Below are 21,634 nucleotides of genomic sequence, written 5' to 3'. Positions count from 1 at the left end.
GTTGATACAACTGAGAAAACTTGCAAGAAACAGCAAAGCCACATCATAAGCTCTGTCAGACATACAGAGGGGGCAAATCAAAACCAAGTTTACGATAAAAGACAAGAGGATTCTTCAAAGACATCTGGAAAGATAAATGAGATTCTTAATCAAACATCTGCTGAGGTCCAATGAGTGAAATGCACACGTTGATAAAACCAGAACATCTGTATGTATAGTGGCTTGCTTTCTTGAAGCTTTTCCTGCCTGCTCCCTGTTCTGTATAACAATAGATACCAGACACAGGGTAATGCCACAGGTGACCTCCCCAGAAAGCCTGGTTCAGCCACTTCACAAACTCAATCCTAAAAAACCCTAACTCTCACCCAGGTAGCTGCCATTTGGCTTTTTTCCCCACTCTCTCCTTCCATCTGCTTGTTCCTTTTTTTGTGAAATAGACATTCAGGTGCCTCTGGGCACGGGAGACTTAGAAACATTATTCTGTCCTTTCAGCATTTGAAACAAATGTTTATATCACACATATAAACAACATTATATAAGAGGGTAAAAATCTGTAGCCTCCCATTGGCATCAAAATGGACTATGATACAAAATTATAACTAACAAGAACATGGCCTGGGAAGGGATAGGATGGCCCAAATTCTTAAGCTGTTACTTTATACATTTATTGTTCTCAGGCAAGGCACTCAAATTTGGTCCAATTGTAGTTTGAGCAGCTCAGGGGGATGAGCTGGCTTTTATTTAACAACTCTGGAATTAATTTTATTCTTTTGTTGTTGTTGTTGTTGTGGGAGGGAACAAAACAACCAACTTCCTAAGGCTGCCGTTTCCATTAGTTACACTGATCTTGCTCATCTTCTCATCTCTGGCAACACTACCATATTTTGAGAAGGTTGAAATGCAGAATACGGTCTCAATTCAACATTATTTTGTTCATAAATTAAAAGAAATAACCCTTTATTTAATGAAGTTTAACTTAACATTCATGCATCTGAATACAAGCACATTGAACCAATAACTTGGTGACATTTCCGTGTTTAATTCACACTAGAAATGATTCTATTTAGAAAACGAAGAGAAAAAGTGATAGTAATACATTATGAGAATAACTCCCTTGATATCAGGAACAGAAGTATTAGTGCCCAAAATCCTTCTTTATCCTGCAGTACAGTAACAAGAAATATGGAAATAAGAGAAAATCCTGGCTAGGAAACAAATTGTTGGATAATCCAAGAAAATGAAATATAGGTGCTTGAAACAACTTTGTATTCAAAAACTTAACCAATAAACTGAAATCAAAATGCATTTAAAAAGACTGAACAGTAGTACACAAAATAGAACAAGTAGAATGAAGCCGCAAGTAATTTCCTCGAAGTTATTTCATATTTTACTGTAGGACTCCACCTGCTGGTAAAAGCAAGTTGGCAGAGCTGCACGTTAGTCCTGCAAACAGTTCTTAGGAAGTGAAAAATTCTTTGTTCTAGTATGAGCTGAGGCTTCCTGATTTGAAGTAAAGCTGCACATCAAATTTATATTCCCCCATAGTTAGATGATGTGATGAAAAAATAGCTTGCTGTAATAGTGCTTAAAATATTGATATTCCAATGTATTCCAGTTGTAAAAGTATGTTAAATAGAAGTCATTTCAGTAACTAACAATTTTCATCAAGTACAAACCGATGAACAATTAACAGCCTTGTGATTAGAAACAACCCATATAATCATGCCACAGCTATTAAACAAGGATCATGCCTGCATACACTTGTGCAGCAAAACAAGTAGGTTATAACCTCTGACAAACTGCAGTCCAGTTTGTTGACATGAAACACTAGGCACTGACTAACCTAGAATTTAATGGCAGCTCAACTATGTTGGAAGAGCAAAATAAAGTTACTAATCAGTCCTGTAACAAAGAAAAAAGCTTGTTCGAGGGAACCCTCTTTCTTACAAGTTCAGCTACATGAAGTCTGGTTCATACCGTCTTTCCCCTGTTACTTTTATTATGACAGTCATTACACACAAAAGCAAGTTTTTCAATATTGATTCAAAGTCTTCCTTCCATTTCAGAGGACTTCTGATTAGAAGAACACTGAACATCCTTCAGACAGTTATGGAAATACCAAGCAGAACACTTCTTACAGCTAAGAAAAACTATGTTCCAGTAGCATTAAGAAGCTAAGCACAAAATAGCTCAAGTCTGCTGTGAGATCAACTGACACATAAATCACATCAGCATTTTCCAGCATAATTCATAGTACTTAAAGTGCTTCAAAGCACATTAACTGTCGCTATCAGCGAAATGAAAGATGTTATCAGTTATTAATCCTCAATAAGTCTGTAACTAGGAAGTGCTAATACATTACAGCTAAAACCAAAGAATATTAGCACATCATGAACACAATTTTCCTGTTTCTGTCTTTGGGGTCATGTCTTTATGCTAAATTCTCATTGTCTTTCGAGTATATGGTCAAAAATAAATGACAACTACTTGATTTTCTCAGCCTCTTAACAGTATATGCCGGCACAAGGTTGGAGTCAGCAGGCACAAACCTTTTCCAACAAAACAAAGACTTGGAGAACAGGGCAGTAACATCCCTTGTCACAAGCACACGTCAATCAGTTTGTAATCATTTTTCTTATACCACAACAGGTCTATTTCCAAACAGACAGCAATTTAGCACAGCTGGAGGGTGACTATTACTCACACCTGTGTCCAAACCTTCACGAAGAGACTAATAGCCACTCTATGCAGAAATAAATAAATGAGTTTCAGATGTGGACCAGTCAGGAACAGCCAATGCCCATAGACCCATGACAGGTCATTTATGTCTCGGTAGGATATTCACACTGCTGGCTTCTGGCAGCAAAGGCTTAACTTATATGTCTACCCCAGGTGTTGTAACACAAGTGTCACCTCACCATGGCTCATAGGAAGCACGCTTGGCTCAGATAAATGCAAAATAGATATTAAAGAATCTACTGTTTATGTGGTCAAGGAAATTCTCTGGCAACGACTGATGAGCTATATTAGAGGCATTCAATAGTCATTGTGTAAGAATGGCAGCTAATAGAAACTACTGCTCCATAGACTAGGATTTAGCAAGCTCTAAAATTTGCAAAGAACAGGCATTACATGTTAAGGTACACCCAATTTATACTGCAATCTTGTAATTAAATATTAGTACCTCCGGTAACACAAACAATAGGAAAGTGCATACATACCAGTAAAAACAGCTGCTTTTGAAACATAATTTATCTAGCAGTGCTAAAGAAGTGTCTTGTCTATCCAAATAAAATAAGATTATATTCTATTTGTATTTCATGGTTCCTTACCTTCAACTTCCTCACAGCATCTCTCACAACTTCCGTGCCTTTGGGCTGCTCCACTTCTGTGCTGCCAAGAAACTGGAGAAAGTATAAATGTGAGTTGAAAGGCCCAACTCCAGTAATCATACTTTCCAATGACATCCAATTATTGCTTTGGGAGGATAGCCATTACAATATTTCATAACATATATATAGCTATTTATAATCAAGAGAATAACAGAAATCCAACTGATTAGACAACAATAAGCATTACCAAAAAGCTTTTAAAACCATTTTAACTCAATGCTACAGAAATCCGTAACTACAGGTTAAGCAAATTTAATATTGCAAGTGTTGTTTTGGAAAATAATCCTACAAAAACAAAGGATGTAAGATAGTTCTCACTGATCAAAATATGGTTTGGACTACGTTACTAAAACTAATATACTGTGGTACAAGAAAGTAAAAAGGCCCAAGTCTGCTCTTACAGCCTCTAGGTACAGGAACTTCATAGATTTACAGGAAGCAGAAGTTAACAAAGAAAGGCTCAGATTCAAAGAAATTCTACTAGAAATCATATTTTTTTCAATGCAAAATTAGTAAGTTTTTTTGTTAATAAAGCCTATGTGTATAGCTGTTGACATGGTATTTCTAGGGCACATCACCACTTCTTTATTTGTATACTGAAATTCCTTTAAATACACCAATATGGGCTTGCTCACTTCTACTAAACTTTATGAAGGTGTGGAAATCCTGTTCAAACAGCATTTGTTTGTGTGATAAATTAAGCATGAATCACCTCTTTGATTTCCAAACTGAGGTCCAGTTGGTGTAGTCACACCACATACCTGTAAAAGGCCAGTTAATACTAGCAAAAATGCACGAACTCACACTTGTCTCTGAAATACACTTATCTCTGCAAAAGATGATGCATGAAGGTATCTTAAATTATTACATCTTTACAGTTTAGAGAGCAACTTAAGTTTGTAAAACTAAAGACGCTTTCGATACCATGTTGAAAGTTTTTAACAGCCAACATGCTCAAGACTTATACCAGCAAAAAACTTTGGAGTTCTACCAGTGATCGAGTCTCATTACCAATCTGCTACTGACTCTGATATGTGTTGTGTCACCTGGAACACAAATCAAAACACTGTAATCCAAGCACAACCACCGTCAATGATCTCTGCTATTGCAGTTCTCTACCTAGCAGTCCATGGCTGTCTGATAACAAAGCAGAAACTATGGTTACTGATTTGATGTCTTTTGTTCAGCAGCTCCCAATGCTTTAATAAAGAATGTGCTCTTCCCTGGTGACAGCTGAAGAAAATGCATATTGATAAAAAGAACGATTCCTGGACAATACAGAAAGGGGAAGATGACAATGTCTGTGGATTTCAATAATAACAGCACTAATATAAAGGAAAAAAAAATAAAAAAGGACAAGAAAGACAGTATATAGGACATGTGGTAATCTAAGAGCAATTCTGGCAATACCAGACACCTGCACGCATGCTTAGCACAACATTAATATATCTTAAACATCATTATAATTGCAGGATTAACTGCAGTAGCATTTGTGACAAGTTGAGGGTGAGGAATTGGTATGTTACATACACTACATAACTCCTGCATAAGCATAAAAGATAACAGCTGCAAACAAGTTTAAGGTTCAGCCTAACAGCAAGTTAAGGTCCTTGGTAACTGCAGGGAGTTGGCAGAGTCTGGGAGTGCTTCAGCATGCTCCTCTTCGTAGGGTTTGGAAACTCACAGTTCCAGGGGAGTCATCAACATAAGCAGACCAATGCTCACCAACTCTCATTTAGGACAGGCCTCGGCTGGGATTGAGCCAAGTGCGCTTCCAGAAGCCAGTTAGCTGCACTGTCTGTCCTATCTCTCTTTCCTGATTAAGGTGTGTGTGTGGGGGGAGGTACAATTAACAGCTAAAAGTGCACACTTATGATTGACAACACCTCTTACATATGAATTAAATCTGCTAAAAATATTACAAATGAAATAACCAAAGAGTTGAAGGATAAGGAGACAGAGAAGTATTTTTATCCATATTTAAGGAACATGGACCATCTTCAAGATGAGCATCCCTTCTGATGTTTAAGCATCACTACTGAAATTTTTATAGCTCTCAGCAACTTGAACTGGATAGGATGGAATTCGAGCTTACATGGAACAGACCGCTCAGTTTAGGAAAAAACAGCAAGCTATGTTTTATCTATAAATAAAAAGGATATTATCATAGGTATCAATAACACTCAGAGATGCTGTGAACATGCATGCTATGGGATACACTGTACCTGATAGTTATGTTTGCATATCTGCAAACATACTCAAACTCCATAAGCTTTCTCTTGCTCTCTTTTTATTAAGATGTACCAATAAAGAGAAAAATACAGAGCAAAAATTCTGAATTTTTATATTAATTAGACTTGTTTATGTTAAGGCAAAATATTAACATAATTTTACAGCTTTTCTTTTCATCTGCTCTGCACACTTTCTACATGGGGTACATCACTACATTTTGTTTAAGTCTCAATTCTTATGATCCTACCTGTAATAATTAAGTTCAGCAAATGCATACGTGTTTGCAAAACAGAGACTTTAAGGCAAGAGCTTAAAGGGATGAAGGCCTATGTGTTTGTGCAATCCCTAACCATCCAGATGCTCTCTCTTCTCTGGGACTTCTGAAGTAATTAACCAAGAATTCACCAGCCTCACAAAAGCAGGAGAAAGCCATTTCTTTATCATCTTTTCAGCAGACTTGTGCCCCCACATTTCACACAAACACACAGACAGAACTATTAATACAGCATAGGAGGAATGCAGCACAGTGTGGCATTAAGAATACAAGTACTCATGGTGAGGGAAGTACTGCAGCAGAAACTTGAAAGCAAAGTTGATAAAATTAAGACATTTTCAAGATCAGGGTCCTTTAGAAAGCAGTACTGAGACATAATAATGCAAAGCGGGGAAGCTTGTGAAGTCAGCACCTGCTTTGATCACTTCATGTTCCCTCCTACAGCAGAGCCAGCTGACAAGCAACTAACACCACAAGGTATAACTGTTCTAAAAGCCAAGCTCCTCTTACACTTAGCACAAACAGGGAGAGGTTAAAAAGATAAGGTACCAGTTACCCTTAAGACCTTTCTGTATTCACACCACATGCATTTTAAAAAGTGTATTAATTTCTTAAGAATTCATTAACATCAAATTCATACCACAAAAATCATTTTTGGGCTATGCTAGAAATGTCTACTCCCTGCAACTATCATGAACTGTTTCATCAATTTCATGAATTTCATGTGCTCTAAGCATAACAAGCTAATTCAAAGGGAAAGGCTTAAGTCGAGCGTGCCACCACACTCATCTTTGCCAGTATTTCTGTATTACTGAGGCCAGGGCTAACAAGAAGTTTTACCAGAACCATACTAATTGTCTTTTGGATACTCAAAGAAGCTTTAAGTTGTTGACAACCAATGCTCTGTATAAATGTGAAGCAAATCAGTGACATTTCACTCCCACGTGACTTTTCTCATTTCAGTCTGCCATTCTTCCAAACACATTCCCCACAAAAAAAACAAAACAAAACAAAAAAAAAAAAAACAAAAAACAAAAAACCCACAACTGATGAAAGGCTGTTTCTAAAGCAATGTTTATTCTGATCTCACAGCAATCTATAGTCAGAAATAACTTCTATGATGTCAACAAATCTTTTCAAACAGTTTAACATATTCTTCTCACTTGAAGAACATTAAAGGTTGTCCTTAACTCACTGATGTTTGCTATTAGAAAAGTGAACTGTTGAACAGTGGTATACAAGACAAACACCCCAGATGAAGTTCTAATTTAATATTAGCAGAGGACCAGATGTGCTTGCTCCACATGCTAAGATTTGCTAGATAACACAGCTGTGGAGAATTACCAGAGTCTCTTTCATCATATTAGAATCTTTTGTTATTGACAGTAACTGAGAAAATGATTCAACCCTGTGATGGCCAGATGGAATTTCTTACACAGCAGATTTTGGATACAGACCCCCTTGTAGGCAATAACTCCTGAACAGAACTAAAAAAAAAATGCATATTTCATTATGCATTTAACTCAAGCAAGACTTAGAACCATAGAATGATTTGATCCAAATCCATGGTGAAAATATTCCACGTGCTTCAGAAACTCTATGTTGGTTGAAGACACTATGAAAAAGAACAGCTATTAATAAGGCCACCTCAGGTTGGAGAGTTTTTGTTTTGCCATTTTTAAGATACACTCCAGAAAGTCTCCAGTAGCTTCAGTTTTGGCTACTCACTTCAATGTTATCCCATGCCAATTCTATCCTGGTGCTTTTCTTCAGAACATAAAGGGGAAAAAAACCACCCTCAGGAAGAGAATTTCTCCAAGTTAAAAACATCATTAAAAATAAATAACAAAATGCATTTTAGGTGCAGTTTAGAATATTAAACATAGACTTCCACTCCTCCAGTAGGGAGCAGTGTAGGATATTTTAATAATAAAAGAAAAACACAACTTTTTTTTTTTTTTGTCATCCTTTTTCAACCTTTAAAACACAAAAAAGTAAATAAATCAGTCTTTCAGAGCAACACATTTCTTTATGATCATAAGAAAACCTTGAACATGACAAAAACACTATATAGACTTAGATGCAGTTACATGAAAAAAAAAAAACATACTTGCCAAAGAAAATGAAAAAGCAATGCAGAAGTACTGCATACTTGCTGCCAAGGTTTGACAAAATACCATTCTTACAGCACTAGTTGTAGGGATGTTGATTTACTGACAAAATGAAGGCAAATGTGTATAGATTTTGATAGCAACAGAATGACAGTATACAATAAAAAACTGGATGAAGGAGCAGGGGGGACCAGTTCTGAATCTACCCAGGAAATGAACAAACATATGTTTTTAACTGTTAATCATGTCTGAAGACATGAAGAGTGTTGATTCAGCCTTGAATACTCATGCCCTTACTGTCACAAAGGAGCACACAAGCATGGACTGCAAAACACACAACTCTATTTTTGTCTCCCATCTCTTCCCATTCCCTACAGTCAGATTCCACCACTTGTAACAACCTAGCTTGTTCACTACTGAGCTTTTGCTGGAGTACGTAAGTGATTGTATTTCAGCCTTCAGAGGAGCTGCACTTCTCTAAAATATGTTGTGGCTTGTGCTTCCATTATTGATGTTTACTATTTAGAAAGCAAGCTGTTGAGCAGCCATGCACACCTTTGCCAAACACCTCAAAAACAAGGGTCTGTCTCAGGCATGACTACTGCTCAGATGAGAGAAGAAATCAAATTAAAAGCATGAGAGCATGCAGAGATGTGCCCTAGACATCATTATGTCCACTGAATCGCCCCAGCTTGACATGTAACACAGGCACAAATGGTGACTCCAACAGAGGAAAAACAGTTTACCCCATTTTTCTGAGGGAATGCTTCAGTACTACTTGCAAGAGCAATGAGAGCACGATAAATTGGTGCTTTTTAATGGAAATCCAACATGACCGAGTATTTCATCCATCACAAGAGTTCAGACAAAAGCAAGTGAGAAAAAGGTGAAATTATTTACAAGTAAAATATTAAGAAGTCTAACAATATTTGATAAGCTACTGAAATGTTAACAAACAACATTAAAGAAATGGCCATAAAATGATTGAAGAACACTCATCTAAAGAATCTGCCAGATGCAGTTACTTTAAACATGTCGTGCTTCATTTAAAGCAATCTTTGTGGTTGCTCAAACCAACAAACTACATTGGTTTAATTTTTTTCTGTTTCCTGCAAGTGCAATAACTAAGAATCCTCTACTAAATAGTATGTTAGTGATAACTGCCATCTTAAAACTCATTGCAATGACTAACAAACAAAGAACAGAACTTGAACAGTACAGCTTTCCAGGCCCTTGAGCAGTTCAGCTGAGGGACCTACAGAACACCTTAGCAGGCACAGATGTGGTTCTCAGCAAAAACCAGAGTGGTTGGAGATGAAAATATGTGGAGACACTGGTAAATGTAGCAAAGCAACTGAGGATATACAGCAGTCCTAATCTTGACTCCACCCAACTTTAGCCTACAGTTAAATCTAATGAGAAATTACATACCCATTCACTAAGAAGAGGCTTCAAACTTGGTCCAAGCTATGTCAATCAAGCTTGTTATGATTTTCAGGGCAAAATAACAAGAATAATTACACACGGTCACACTCTTTCAGCACGACTGCATTTTAATCCATAGCCAGATGGGAAAAAGTAACAAGCACAGGGAATACAGCAGAAGAATAAATTAATATTAACCAGCTTACTTGTAAGCAGAAATTTAGGAGAATATATAAGAAACAATTTCTATGAGATCAAAACTTAGACCTTCTCCAGAGAATCAGTGATGATGCGCTGGGAAAGCTATCAATCAGGACAGATTTGAAACAAAATCAGACTGCAACAGTACCAGAGACTTTCTCTGCAAAAAAACATCCAGACTCAAAGGTAAAATAATGTAAAGAAACACAGCAAGCACCTCCACAAGGAAGATAAAAGCAGGCTGGAGTAGAGAAAGAAAGCAGAAGTAAAAAGCTTATCTTGTCAGGACTGTTTCTATAGAAAAAAAAAAAAAAAAAAAAAAAAAAAAAAAAAAAATTCTAAACAAGAAAACATTTGGTATTTCTCAGTCTATCAGTCTCTACAGACCATTTCAGAACTGCATCTCTAACTTTACCATGCCCTGCAGAGTTGTCAGGCTGAATCCCAAGATTATCCTGGAGCATTATCATGGAGCAGAAGGGCTGTACGCTGCAGTTCCACAGCACACACTGTTATCAGCCACCCAGGTCTTAGCCACAAGCTAACTGAGAATAAACACAGCTGCAGGCAGTTTTGCTACCTCCTCCAACATCTGGAAGAGGAAAAGGCAGTTCTGTGGCATTGCCTTGCAGACCTGCAAGCTGGAAAGGTTCAATGCTGCTCGAAGAGAACATTTAGTACCTGGTGGGGGCACACAGGCATGGTCATAAGTGCATCCCTGACTGCAACTCCAGGTTTGAGGAAAATAACTGAAAGCTCACATAACTTTTATAAAATGCTTATGAAGCTGTTGATGTATGGGTAAAGTACTGAATGAGTAAGATTTTAAGCATGCAGTAACTCTTTCCTCAAAGGCCTGTTTTACTTTTCATCATAGGTACACTTCCTATAAATGCTGATGCATCAACAAAGCGAAATATACAAAACAGAGAAAATAATTGGCATGAAAGGGGAAAAAAGGAAGAAAAGGAAGGGGAAGAAGGGAGTAGGAGAAAATTTTACTCTAGAGAAAAATAATCTATCACATATCCCCTGCCTGTGACCAGGGCATGCAATTTCTTGACAGCGTGCCTTCTTCGTATGTTCTACATGTAAGAACCCTTTGCTTAGAGACTGGATAAAACAGCAAAGTAACAAAAATAAATATCCCAGAATAATAAACTGAAAATACAAACAGTCCCAACATTTAACTGTGACTTGACTACTAATGATTAAGACAGCCCTATCTACAGATGCTTAACATCCTCACCAGCTGCTACAGTCCTCCAGCCTTACTCTCCTATTAGCTCCTGACCGCTGAGGACTAGGAGAATTGTCAGCCCTGAATCACAGAATCATTTGAGTTGGAAAAGACTGATAAAGGTCAGCTAATCCAACTTCCCTGCAATGAACAGGGACACCTACAGCTAGACCAGGTGTTCAGAGCCAGATCCAGCCTGACTATGACTGTCCCCGAGGACAAAGCATCTACTACATCTTGGGGCAACCAATTCCTGTACTCTACTATTCTTAATGTGAATAACTTTTACCCTATAATCATTTGAATTCCTCCCTCTTTTAGCTTGAAAACATCACTTTCCCCAAGATGGCAGACCCCACTAAAGAGCCTACCCACTTGTTTTTTTAACAGCTATATAAAATGTAACATATTATATATGTAATACAGAATATCTACGTAATATTTAATAAAGAGAATATAATTCTATAGGTTTATTAAAAGGCTTCTCCTAACTCCTCCTGGAGCCTTTTTTTCTTTTTCCCCCCACAGGCTCTTGTAGACTCTCAGAGGAAAAGTGTTTCATTCCCTGGATTGTTTCTGGGACCTTCCTCTGAATATGCTCTATCAAGCTGATGTCCCTTCTGTACTGAGGACTCAACAGTATGTGCTGTGGGATTGCAGCGTATAAGTAGTTACTGACATCCAGGTAGATGACATCATTAACTTTTCAGTTGTCTACTGATGCAGCCAATCCATAATATAAGACAGCTAGGCTGATCAGACATGACTTTGCCTTACTGAATCCATGCCAGTTGTCTTGTATAACAGTATTTGATTCCTGTAACAATTATCACCATTTAAATGACATTCAGTAACGGTGATTAATCAAGCAGATTAAAACTGTTTATGTAGATGCACTAAAAAGGGTACTTTTACCATGTATTCAGGCAGGGAAAACAGGACCAATTATTGAACATAGCATTTCCTTTCAGAGCCTGAAGCTTCTGACACTGTCAGCAAACAAAATACTGCTAGAATACCTCAAATCAGAAGATTTGTATTCTTAAGTGGACTGTTGCCAGCACAGAAGTATTACCATCATCTCTTTATGTTTCTAGAAAACTCTGCCTTGACTAAAGAATCCACTTAAAATAATTCATATTCACTACTTCAAATTTCAGACGTTTAGCTTGAGAAGCACGCAATAAAAAAGCAGACAGACTTTCAGCTTTACAAGACCATAATTAGACAGTCAACTTAGCTCTGTACCACAGGAATTGGATTTGACTCAAAATAAAACATAAAAAAAAAGGAAGATATTAAGTCAGACTAAGCATTCAATGTTTACTGCCATGTTTTTGTTTCACCAGGTCCTAGATACTCTCAAGTACCTTCATATAGGGGTGTCTAACTTAAGGCTCACCAGGGTCGCACTGAGTTAAGGGGAATTATCTTGGGCCACATTTAAAAAACATAACACAGTTAATGTATGTAAGTAACAAAATCTCTATTTTTACGTATACTTACTAGTAAAATAGGAAATCAAGGTGGCAAAAACCCCCATACAATTAGTTGGACATTTGACCTTGCTTTTTGAACATGCTTTTTAGTATCAGCATGTTAACTTCCCTTAAATTATTTTATGAGCCAACAGAAGCTCAAGGTTAATTATTAACTAAGAAAACTTACATGTCTATCTATGAAAAACAACATTTGTCTTTACAGGCACATACATTTGTTGGTGTTATTGCATTATTATTATAACATTACCATCAGCAATCATTTTGTTTTACACAACTAGAAGTATATGCACATGCTCTGCATAAGAAGTGAGTTTTGATTTGACTGTACGTGGTGGACATGCAAGATGGAGTTAGCACCGCACTGTGCTCTGTCTTCTGCAGCATTCCATCATCACCTACTCAGTCCACATTCAATCTATGTGCAAGTGATGCATAAAAAGTATTGCTGGGAAAAAAAAGCCACCACCATAAAACAGTGTTAAACTGTTTACCTTCTTCTGAGGCCAACATGAGCTGTCCGTGACCCCTCACAGCTCATGGGCTGGACCTGTATGCCTTCATTAACAAAGCTGACACCTTGTTTTTTTTTAACTTTGCATAAAGAAGCTAACAATAGAGTGGCTTAATCAAATTAACACTAAGATACCATTTCAGCAGCTACTATATTCCACTCAGGTGCACTGAAGCAGTACAAACAGGTCTACATCTACAGAATCCAGACTTAATCCCTGAAAATGCTAGGCAGCAACACTGGTCAAACTAGAGGGAACTACACTGCAGCATGAAGAAATGATTTCATTGTTACTACTCATATAGCACTGCTAGCCTACCCACATTCTGGTTACAGAATGTTTCATTGTTCACATGAACTTAATAGAGGAGGAACACCCAGCCCCCAAAACACCCCACTAAACCCAAAATGCACAAAAGCTCACAAACTGGCATGGTGCTACCACTGAAGTAACAGCACAAGGAAGATACCAGGATTTGTTGTTCTCACTGCCACATACTCAGGAGTTCTCAGCATAACGCCCCACAACAACATGCAAAAGTGCTGCCCTAGTTTTTGGCTCTGCTTTGCCCTAAGTAACAACCTGATCCTTTTCATAATGTCACTGTTCCTGTAACTGTACTATGTTCTGGTCTGCTGCCTTTGCCTTCTGGAAGTAATCTAGCTTTGTTGATTCCCGCCCCCCCCAACAAAACACAGCAAGCTAAAGCTTGAACCTCCTATACTCACAATCCATCTGTCCTGCTGATTTTGTTACTGTTGCAAGTGTACAGGCTAATAATACCTCCCTAGGAATAATGAAAGTTGACCTGCGGTGACAAAAAAAATCACTGAAAGAAAAACAAAACGCATTATGAAGTATTTGAATAACTGAACATATCTGAGTTCATAGACTAACAGCAAATATCTTCTTTATAAATAAAATGAAACTAAATATGGAATTTAAATTAATTCACCACTGTACTGCAGATGCAAGGCTGCTGAACTGGGGGAGCATTTCTGAGCTACACGAGTAAACTGGTCACCAAGTCATTCACAGAACAGCTGTTCAGAGATACTTATCAGATGATTTCAGTATTAGGCACACATTTGGAGAAACACAGGCTCTGCATTCTTTCCCTTCACAACATGTAGGAGAACAAGCAGAAGTTCACATGTGCGCTGCAAGGTGAGATGATGCAATTCCAAGTGCTCAGCTGACACGATTTCTTTAGTCAAACCGAGAAACAAAATCATTAGAGCCACTGCTCAACATAAATCAATTCTAAAAGATACGGAAGAAACTGCAATTGATTTTTATGTATATGCCTAAAACATGGATATGTGAAACAGAAGTACTGAAGTTACTCTCTAGTACTGAAAAATATAAACAACTTAAAGCAAGCAAAATTCTATACACATTTTTAGTGTTCTGAACGAAGTTCACTTTTCTCTAAATGCATTTCTACAACTTCTGTCCTTCACTAAAACGCTAATGCTGAAGTTGCAGTATCACAGTCTTGCCATGACAACGTGCAGTGACAATAAACACACAAACAGGCAATCCTTGTGGGATAAAACAAAAAAGTTACAGTCGGGAACATAACTCCCATTCAAACAGTCTTAGTAACGGGAACAAGAAACTACTGTCCAGTACTCTCAGTTTATTGAATTCATTTTCCAGCTTTATCTGAAATATCAAGATGCCGATTTTCAGTACATTGCAGCTTTTATAATTTAGTACTTGTGATGCTGCGAGCCTGTAACACTGATGACAATGAATGACTCTTATGTTAATTCTTGCTTCGCTGAAACACTTGGCTGCCAAATCAAGAACAAACAGTACACCAGAAAGTAACTACTCAGGAGAAAGAATAAAGAACATGTAGAGCTGCACTTTAATTTTAGCATACTGGAAGCTTAAAAGAATTATTTCATGTAACAAAAAATTTTAACATCATCTGAACTTGTTTAAGCTCTGTTACTGTAGATTATCTGGTCTTTATGTTCTAGTGTTTTAATTCTAACTTGTGTAACAAATAGTTAGACATGAAGTCCAAGCAGGAGATAATGGACAGGAGAGGTGCAGGTAACAAGGTACATAAGAACACAGAAACATCAAGTGAGAGTTAGCTTTGGGGAGGTTTTTCCATTGTTGCTTTGCTTTTGTTTTCTACACAGTACTTCTGATAGAAGATGCTGAGAACGACCATATTTAAAAGAAGAATGAGCCTAACAGTGCCTTAGAAAAACAACTGTGATGTGAAAAAAAAAAAAGCTGTCAGTAGTAAGGTATAATTCATACTCACATAAATAATCTACATAGATGTGCTTAAATAAATACACATAAGTTGAAGCAAAGTACTCACACAGTATTTGGAAAAAAAGGGGGCCAAGAAAAAAAAAAACAACAACATACATTCTCCACTAAAAAAATATCCTTATTTCCTCTTTTCCTAACATCCACTCCCTAAGCAACATACACTCTGTGACAAGTTAACCTTATTCAAGTGACATCTGTAGCATCTTCCTGAGTTATTACAGTCAGAACACGCTCCAGTTTCAAAGGATAATTCACTGAGGTAGCCACATTAAAATCAGGTGAGCTGCACATCTGTGGGAGTTAAAGAAGGAGAAACTCCTCGAGCAGACGAAAGCAAAGATGACAACGCTTTATAAATTTATAAAAATAATTATGACCCTCAAACTGCATTAAACTTGAACCTTCAAGAAAGCACATGTTCAAATAAAGTAGGTAACCTGTCGTAAAAGAAAAGCAGTAGTGAAGATAGCATTCATTTTCTTTTATTAGTGCAACTGTACTGCATTTTTCTTTTTCTTCCTAATTGTACACTGAATGCTTTCTTCACACAGCGGATTGTTGTTCTACATGCTTATTTCTTACAAAATAATCTTCTCATGATCACACATTGGAACTAGCTAGAAAACTTACATATAGTGATTACTATTACTCAAGACTTGCCATTTTAGTAGTTTCAACAGCATCAGTAACTAACAGGATTATAAAAAACACCAAAAAGAAAAACCCAACTAGGTGGGGGGGAGCTATTAATTTCTTAACACAGCACTACCTTTTAAATCCACCATTCCCACAGCTATTTGAAACAAAATAGCAGGTCATTTTCTAACTAGAGAAAGTATTTTTCTTCTCTGCAATATAGATTTTTATAGGATTTATAATTAGAAAGATCTTAGCTACTAAAAAGGTGCTTAACAGTGACTGATTTAGCCTGTCAGCATAAGGTATGAAATCAATTCACTGTCTTCTTGACCTTCATGTCTGCTAACTTGAAGATGATTCAGTAGATGAGCTGAACATCTCAAGTGAACTATTCAAAGAAAATATAACTGAGCTGGAAAGTACCTTATAAATTATATTACAATGGCAATTAATCCAACAGTGTAATATTAGTTGTCATTTTTTTCATAAAAAATATTATGCTTCCCAATAAAAGACCTGTCTTCTGGTGACTAAGTTATAAAATTAATCTACCTGGATCAATTATAGCTCAGTTTACCAAAAGAAAATGCTGCATCTTAAAATACTTTGTCTAAGGGTTTAGAATCTTTAAAATAGCCTCAAAAACATGTTTAGAAAGACTACACTGAGAACATATTTAGTTTAGAGCTCAAAGAACTGAACCCCCCACTATTTCATGTCTGCATTATTACCTAATTATTCTGGGAACTAACCTCATTAGCTCTAAGGTGCTCTAATGCTTCCTTACTCTGAACTTTGATCTGACTGCATCAGGGTAGCACCTACAGGCTCCACCTCATTATTCTAGAGACTGCAAAAGCAATGCCAAGATAGTTCTTAGCTTCAAAGAATTTATGATCCAGTGAACAGTAATAAATGACAATAACTTCTTGGAAATGCACAGTACAATTTCTGTTAGTATTTCTGAGCGCTACTGAGAAAAATCGATATAAAACACTGAGCCCTATTCCTCCTTGAGCATGACATTCTAATAATAAATACAAGTAAAAAGCTGTAACTACTACAAAATGAACAGAGTACTCTCAAATTTTGAGAACAGAAGATTGAATCTCCAGTTTTTCCACCTCCTTCTCCTGGTTACCCAAAGGGGTGGAGGGGAAGACTGCAAGCCGCTACACTACATGGGGTAGGAGCACAAAGGATTCACTTGTTCACTAATCAAAGATGACTACTCATATTAAGTCACTCAGACAACAATTATTAAAAAAAAAAAAAGAAAAAAAAAAGACAAACACACAAAATCTAAATTCACTTAACTCCACCTGGTTTATGATTTCTTAAAACTGCTTGGAACATTAAGATGCAAGTGCAGTCCTGGATTATGCTTTCCCATTCTGAGTATGCCTTGCAATTCCTCAAAGCATCCTAAACTGCACATTAGATATGGCCTCTAAGTTGACTTAACCCACATGTTTTTTTACTTGAGTGAAGTTTCAGAAATAATCCTGCATTCAGCAGGAGATGAGGCTTCCATCCCATCTAATTTCACCTGAATGCTACAATCACTCTGACTTTTTAAGTAACTTCCCTTTCTCTATAGAATATCCCATTTTGAATACACACAAATGCTACTACAACAATAAGAAATATGCCTTTTGGACATTTTAAGCTTATGATAGAAATTATGAGTTTATTCCAATAAAATTCTTGGCTCCACGCTTATCAAGATTTCATGTTTGTCTTCAACTCCCCATTTTTCCTCTTCTTACAGAGATGACAGGGAAAAAAACAAACAGAAAAACAATAGGTAAAACTATAGGAATGGACTACTATTTCTTTTTTTCCTAAATGATTCTGAAGCAAACTAAATGCTACCCATTGATAAGTTTAAGCAGAAAAGAGAAGGTTTACACCACTGCAGCCCAGCACCCACTCCCTCTAAGCAGCCAATAATTTCCAGCAAAAACAAAATCTTTACAAATTAGTTCATGCCTATGTGAACCCTGGCAATGACTTGTTCTTCCAGCATGTTTTGCAGTTGAAGTCCTCAGGTCCCAAGTTAAATGTGACTATTAATATACAACAAGAAGGGCTTTACTCTTCCTGAACACAAAGAAGGATTTCTGGAACAAATACTCCCTGAAGTTAACAATCCACTATTGACTGCTTTCATAATCAATCCAGCAAAGTTCATAAAGTCACAGGCTGCAGCTAGCAACTTGTCCAATGATTTCCTAATGATGAATACTCACAGAAAAATAAATAAATAAATAAATCAGCGCATATTATTATGCTTTCCAAGTGGTGCATAAATTTTACATGCTGGTTTGTCTGGCTGTTGGAAACATTTCTAAAATTGAATTTTAGTTTTTAAGACACAGTTTTACTGACCATGCCTTTACAGACATTACTGCTCATAAAGGTTTGTTAATTTCATGTTTTCCATGATCCAGTTCTATTTCTATGCTTTATATTTTCCAGTTTATTTCGGGAGAATTTCCTGACTTTTTTTTTTAATGAAGAGTAAATGCAAGAAGGAACATCTGCACAAATATAGCCAAGGCTCAGAAAACAGAAATCCAAAGCTACGTTTAAAGTAAAAAAGAGGGGATGAAAAGAATAAGTTAATTCACCCACAGGCCTGATATTAATTTCAAGCAAGAGCAATCCATAAACAGTTATAGGCCACATAGCCCACAGGTAAAATAATCCAGATCTCAACTCTACAGCCTACTAGATCAAGTGTCAGACTGCAATTCACTTGATGGTCCAGAGGCTAGAAAGTCCGCTTAAGCAAACTTGGCACTCTCAGAGCTGATAGCTCACATGGGGATATAACTGCAGAAAGAATCCCTGGAGGTCACACTAATTGGTAGTTTCAAGCAGACATAAAGAGAGGCAAGGGAATTAGTACCAGCAACAAAGAACGAACATAAAAGAACTCTGAGAGAGCTGTGCATACTTTGCTGACTATAAAGCTTTTGAAAGGTCTATCCTCTTCCCCTGCATTCTACTGCATCTTATGTTAATTTTACGTAGACAAACTTGAGTGTTGTTCAGCTGCCTTGGGCAGACATTTCAATGCCCGTTATCCCTGTGATGTCTGATCTTTTCTGTGCAGACAAACTGAAGGAACTGCGCACTCCGTGTACCTTTCCATAGTAAAAAAAAACTCTAACTTTTTTTTTTTTTCTAATGAATAATAAAACACTGAAGAAGAATTGATATAAAGTTATGGATTTTAAGCCTTTGTCTCAACGGTTTAATTTCTCAGCTTTGAGACAGCTAATGGGAAGGGCAGTTATGTTTTCACGTTTAAAGCTTATTTTCCATCTTTTATTTAATGTTATCATTAGAGACAGACTTTAGATGCAGTAGTAGATGCCATATTATGAATAAATGCTGTTGAAAGAGGTTTGCTTTTCCTACCAGAATAGAACATACACTTGCCTTCTCTGTATATCATATGCATAAATATACTCTGAGAACTTCTTGGATTGACATCTCAGTGAAGAGTTGTCCTACATTCCAAACTCTTCTACACCAAAATTAATAGAATAATTATCACAGGTAATATTTATAAAAATTTATATATAAAGCAACAAAAATCTCATGAGTGTTGGTTTTGCATTAGGGTCAATGCAATCCCAGGTACAATTATAATTTGGGAGAAGAACTCATTGAGTGCGCTCCTGTAGAGAAGGACTTTTAAGTTCTGGTGGATGAAAAGCAGGAGCCAGCACTGTGCTCTTAAAAACTAGAAAGCCAACGGTATTCTGAACCTGTTAATGGATGAGAACTCTAAAGAACAGATCTCACTCCTACAATTCAAAACTACTTAATGTCCACTCTTAAACAAGAAATTAAATCATACATTATTTTAGACAGTTCTACAAATTTCTGTTTTTTCACAGCCCTGAGAAGTCAGATGGAACTACCCCACCAGGTCTGGCTGTAGGATGGGCGCAGCAAATAGGTTGCATTCTGGGGTAGCAGCCCTTTTACTGTACAGTCTAGCCATTAACACAACAGACCTTGAAGAACACCACCAAAAAGAGTATCAGGCTCATACCCTGCTTGCACAACAAATAGATACCCATCTACCTATTCATTTGTTGCACCATAGCATTAGTGCTGTATGATACAGTAAAGTTACAAAACACATCCTCTCACCTCCACTAAATGTTTACCAGCTTGGCAAAATTTTACTTCTTAGATCAAAACATTCTCTCTCACCTATATGCTTTAAGAGATATATTTCATTTAAGAATGGCATTGGGAGCTTCAATAAAACCTAAAGCTCTTTCTAAAAGCTGCAAGCAGAAATGGATCTTAACAAAAAAATGAAATTGTTCATGAACTTATAAACTTCATTCCTCCCTAGAAGCAAGACGACTTTCAGACAAGAAGAGTGATCTGCCCAGTTTGAAGCTGTGTAGCTGAGTATTCCACATGTAACTAAAAGGGACAGATACCTGGAACACTGCCATAGACATGTCAAAACTGCACAGCTGCTCTTCTAATTCTTTTCTAAATTCCTCAGCCAGTACTCAGTTAGACAAGATATGGGTGCCCTAATTATAAACGTCACGTTTCTCAAAGCCATCACACAAGCAGAAGTGAATGCAAAACACAAACCCGTAAAAGGAGATAAACATAGTCATCATAAAGGCACATGACCACTAATTCCTGCAGATGGGTTTGACACACTTACATGCCTGGGCACTGAGAGCTACTCAAGCATCCACAGCACGCATTCACAGCTTTTAACCCCTGACCATTCATATACAGACAGAGGTCTACAATTGTCTGTAAACGCCATTCAACTTCCATTTGAGTACAGTGTTACTCTAATGACTGGATATAAGGTCTGGTTCTGCACTCAGAAGACTAAATTGAGGCTCAGGACGACATTATCTCAGGCAAGGCATACCACAGAATTCCAAACCACAGAGCCTTCCAAGGATCTTAATGACTGCGAAGGTTGTACGGAAGCCAAAAATGTTCTGTTTCCATATGGAATAAAACAAGCAACTGGAACTACTCGGGGCTCAACACTTAGAGGCAACTCCCTACATGAAAATACCTACAAGAAATAGTGCTTTTTCACTTCTGGAAGCCTAAATACAATCCTCCTGCTTCACAGTCATCTCATCTGTAGAGTATTTGTGGATATAACTTCACTCTCCTACCATCCTCCTAAGAGTGTAAACTTCTAAGCAAAATGGAACAGATTCCTCTTCCCAGGGCAGAGAAGTCTTCTGAAAGTATTCCTTTCACTCTTCAGATGCTTAAATAAATTTATTTATTATTCTATTCCTGGAATAATAAGCCCAAATTTCAATGACTGCAGTCTATCAGAAATAACTAAGTAGTGCAGATTTGCATTCACTTGAATAATAATGTGCTGTACTCACATTTTATATGAATATTTTCACGACACTCATTATTTTTTCAGTTTAACATTTATAACGACTACATTCAAGGTATTTTGACAATAGTGGAAGTTAAATTCACTTATTAATTATAATCAATTTAATGCAGGAAAAAGAAACCATTTCCTATAATGCCTCTTACATTTCATTAGTTACTAATTTGCAACACATTCCTGCTCTGTTTAAAGTACTTTGATATATCTAATTTCACCGCATAAATTTAAGTAGACTTTTAACAGCGTGCCTTGTACCTTCCTTTATTTAGAAAAAAATAAATAATTTTCTCTTCGATATTCTTTCATAATTACTTTGACTGACATGCAATTATTCTACAACATGCTTGCTGAATAAAAAGGAAAAAGGAGAATTC

The 21,634-nt window shown here is 36.9% G+C and overlaps 1 protein-coding gene across 11 annotated transcripts in view; it reads right to left on the bottom strand.

Moving 5' to 3' along the window:
* The window catches only part of GULP1 (GULP PTB domain containing engulfment adaptor 1), a 179,676-nt gene that overhangs the window by 76,542 nt on the left and 81,500 nt on the right, over positions 1-21,634 (bottom strand). For all 11 annotated transcript variants that reach the window (XR_004307906.1, XM_015867845.2, XM_015867841.2 and 8 more), the window contains exon 4: positions 3,333-3,404. Coding sequence is in view for 10 of the 11 variants with exons in the window: in XM_015867845.2 (XP_015723331.1) it covers positions 3,333-3,404 (72 nt within the window). In the remaining variant the exon portion in view is untranslated. The remainder of the gene's footprint in view (positions 1-3,332; positions 3,405-21,634) is intronic.

Source organism: Coturnix japonica, chromosome 7, assembly GCF_001577835.2.
Source record: "Coturnix japonica isolate 7356 chromosome 7, Coturnix japonica 2.1, whole genome shotgun sequence".
NCBI lineage: Eukaryota > Metazoa > Chordata > Aves > Galliformes > Phasianidae > Coturnix > Coturnix japonica.
Note: the sequence above shows the minus strand (reverse complement) of the source record. Positions and strands in the feature narration are given on the sequence as shown.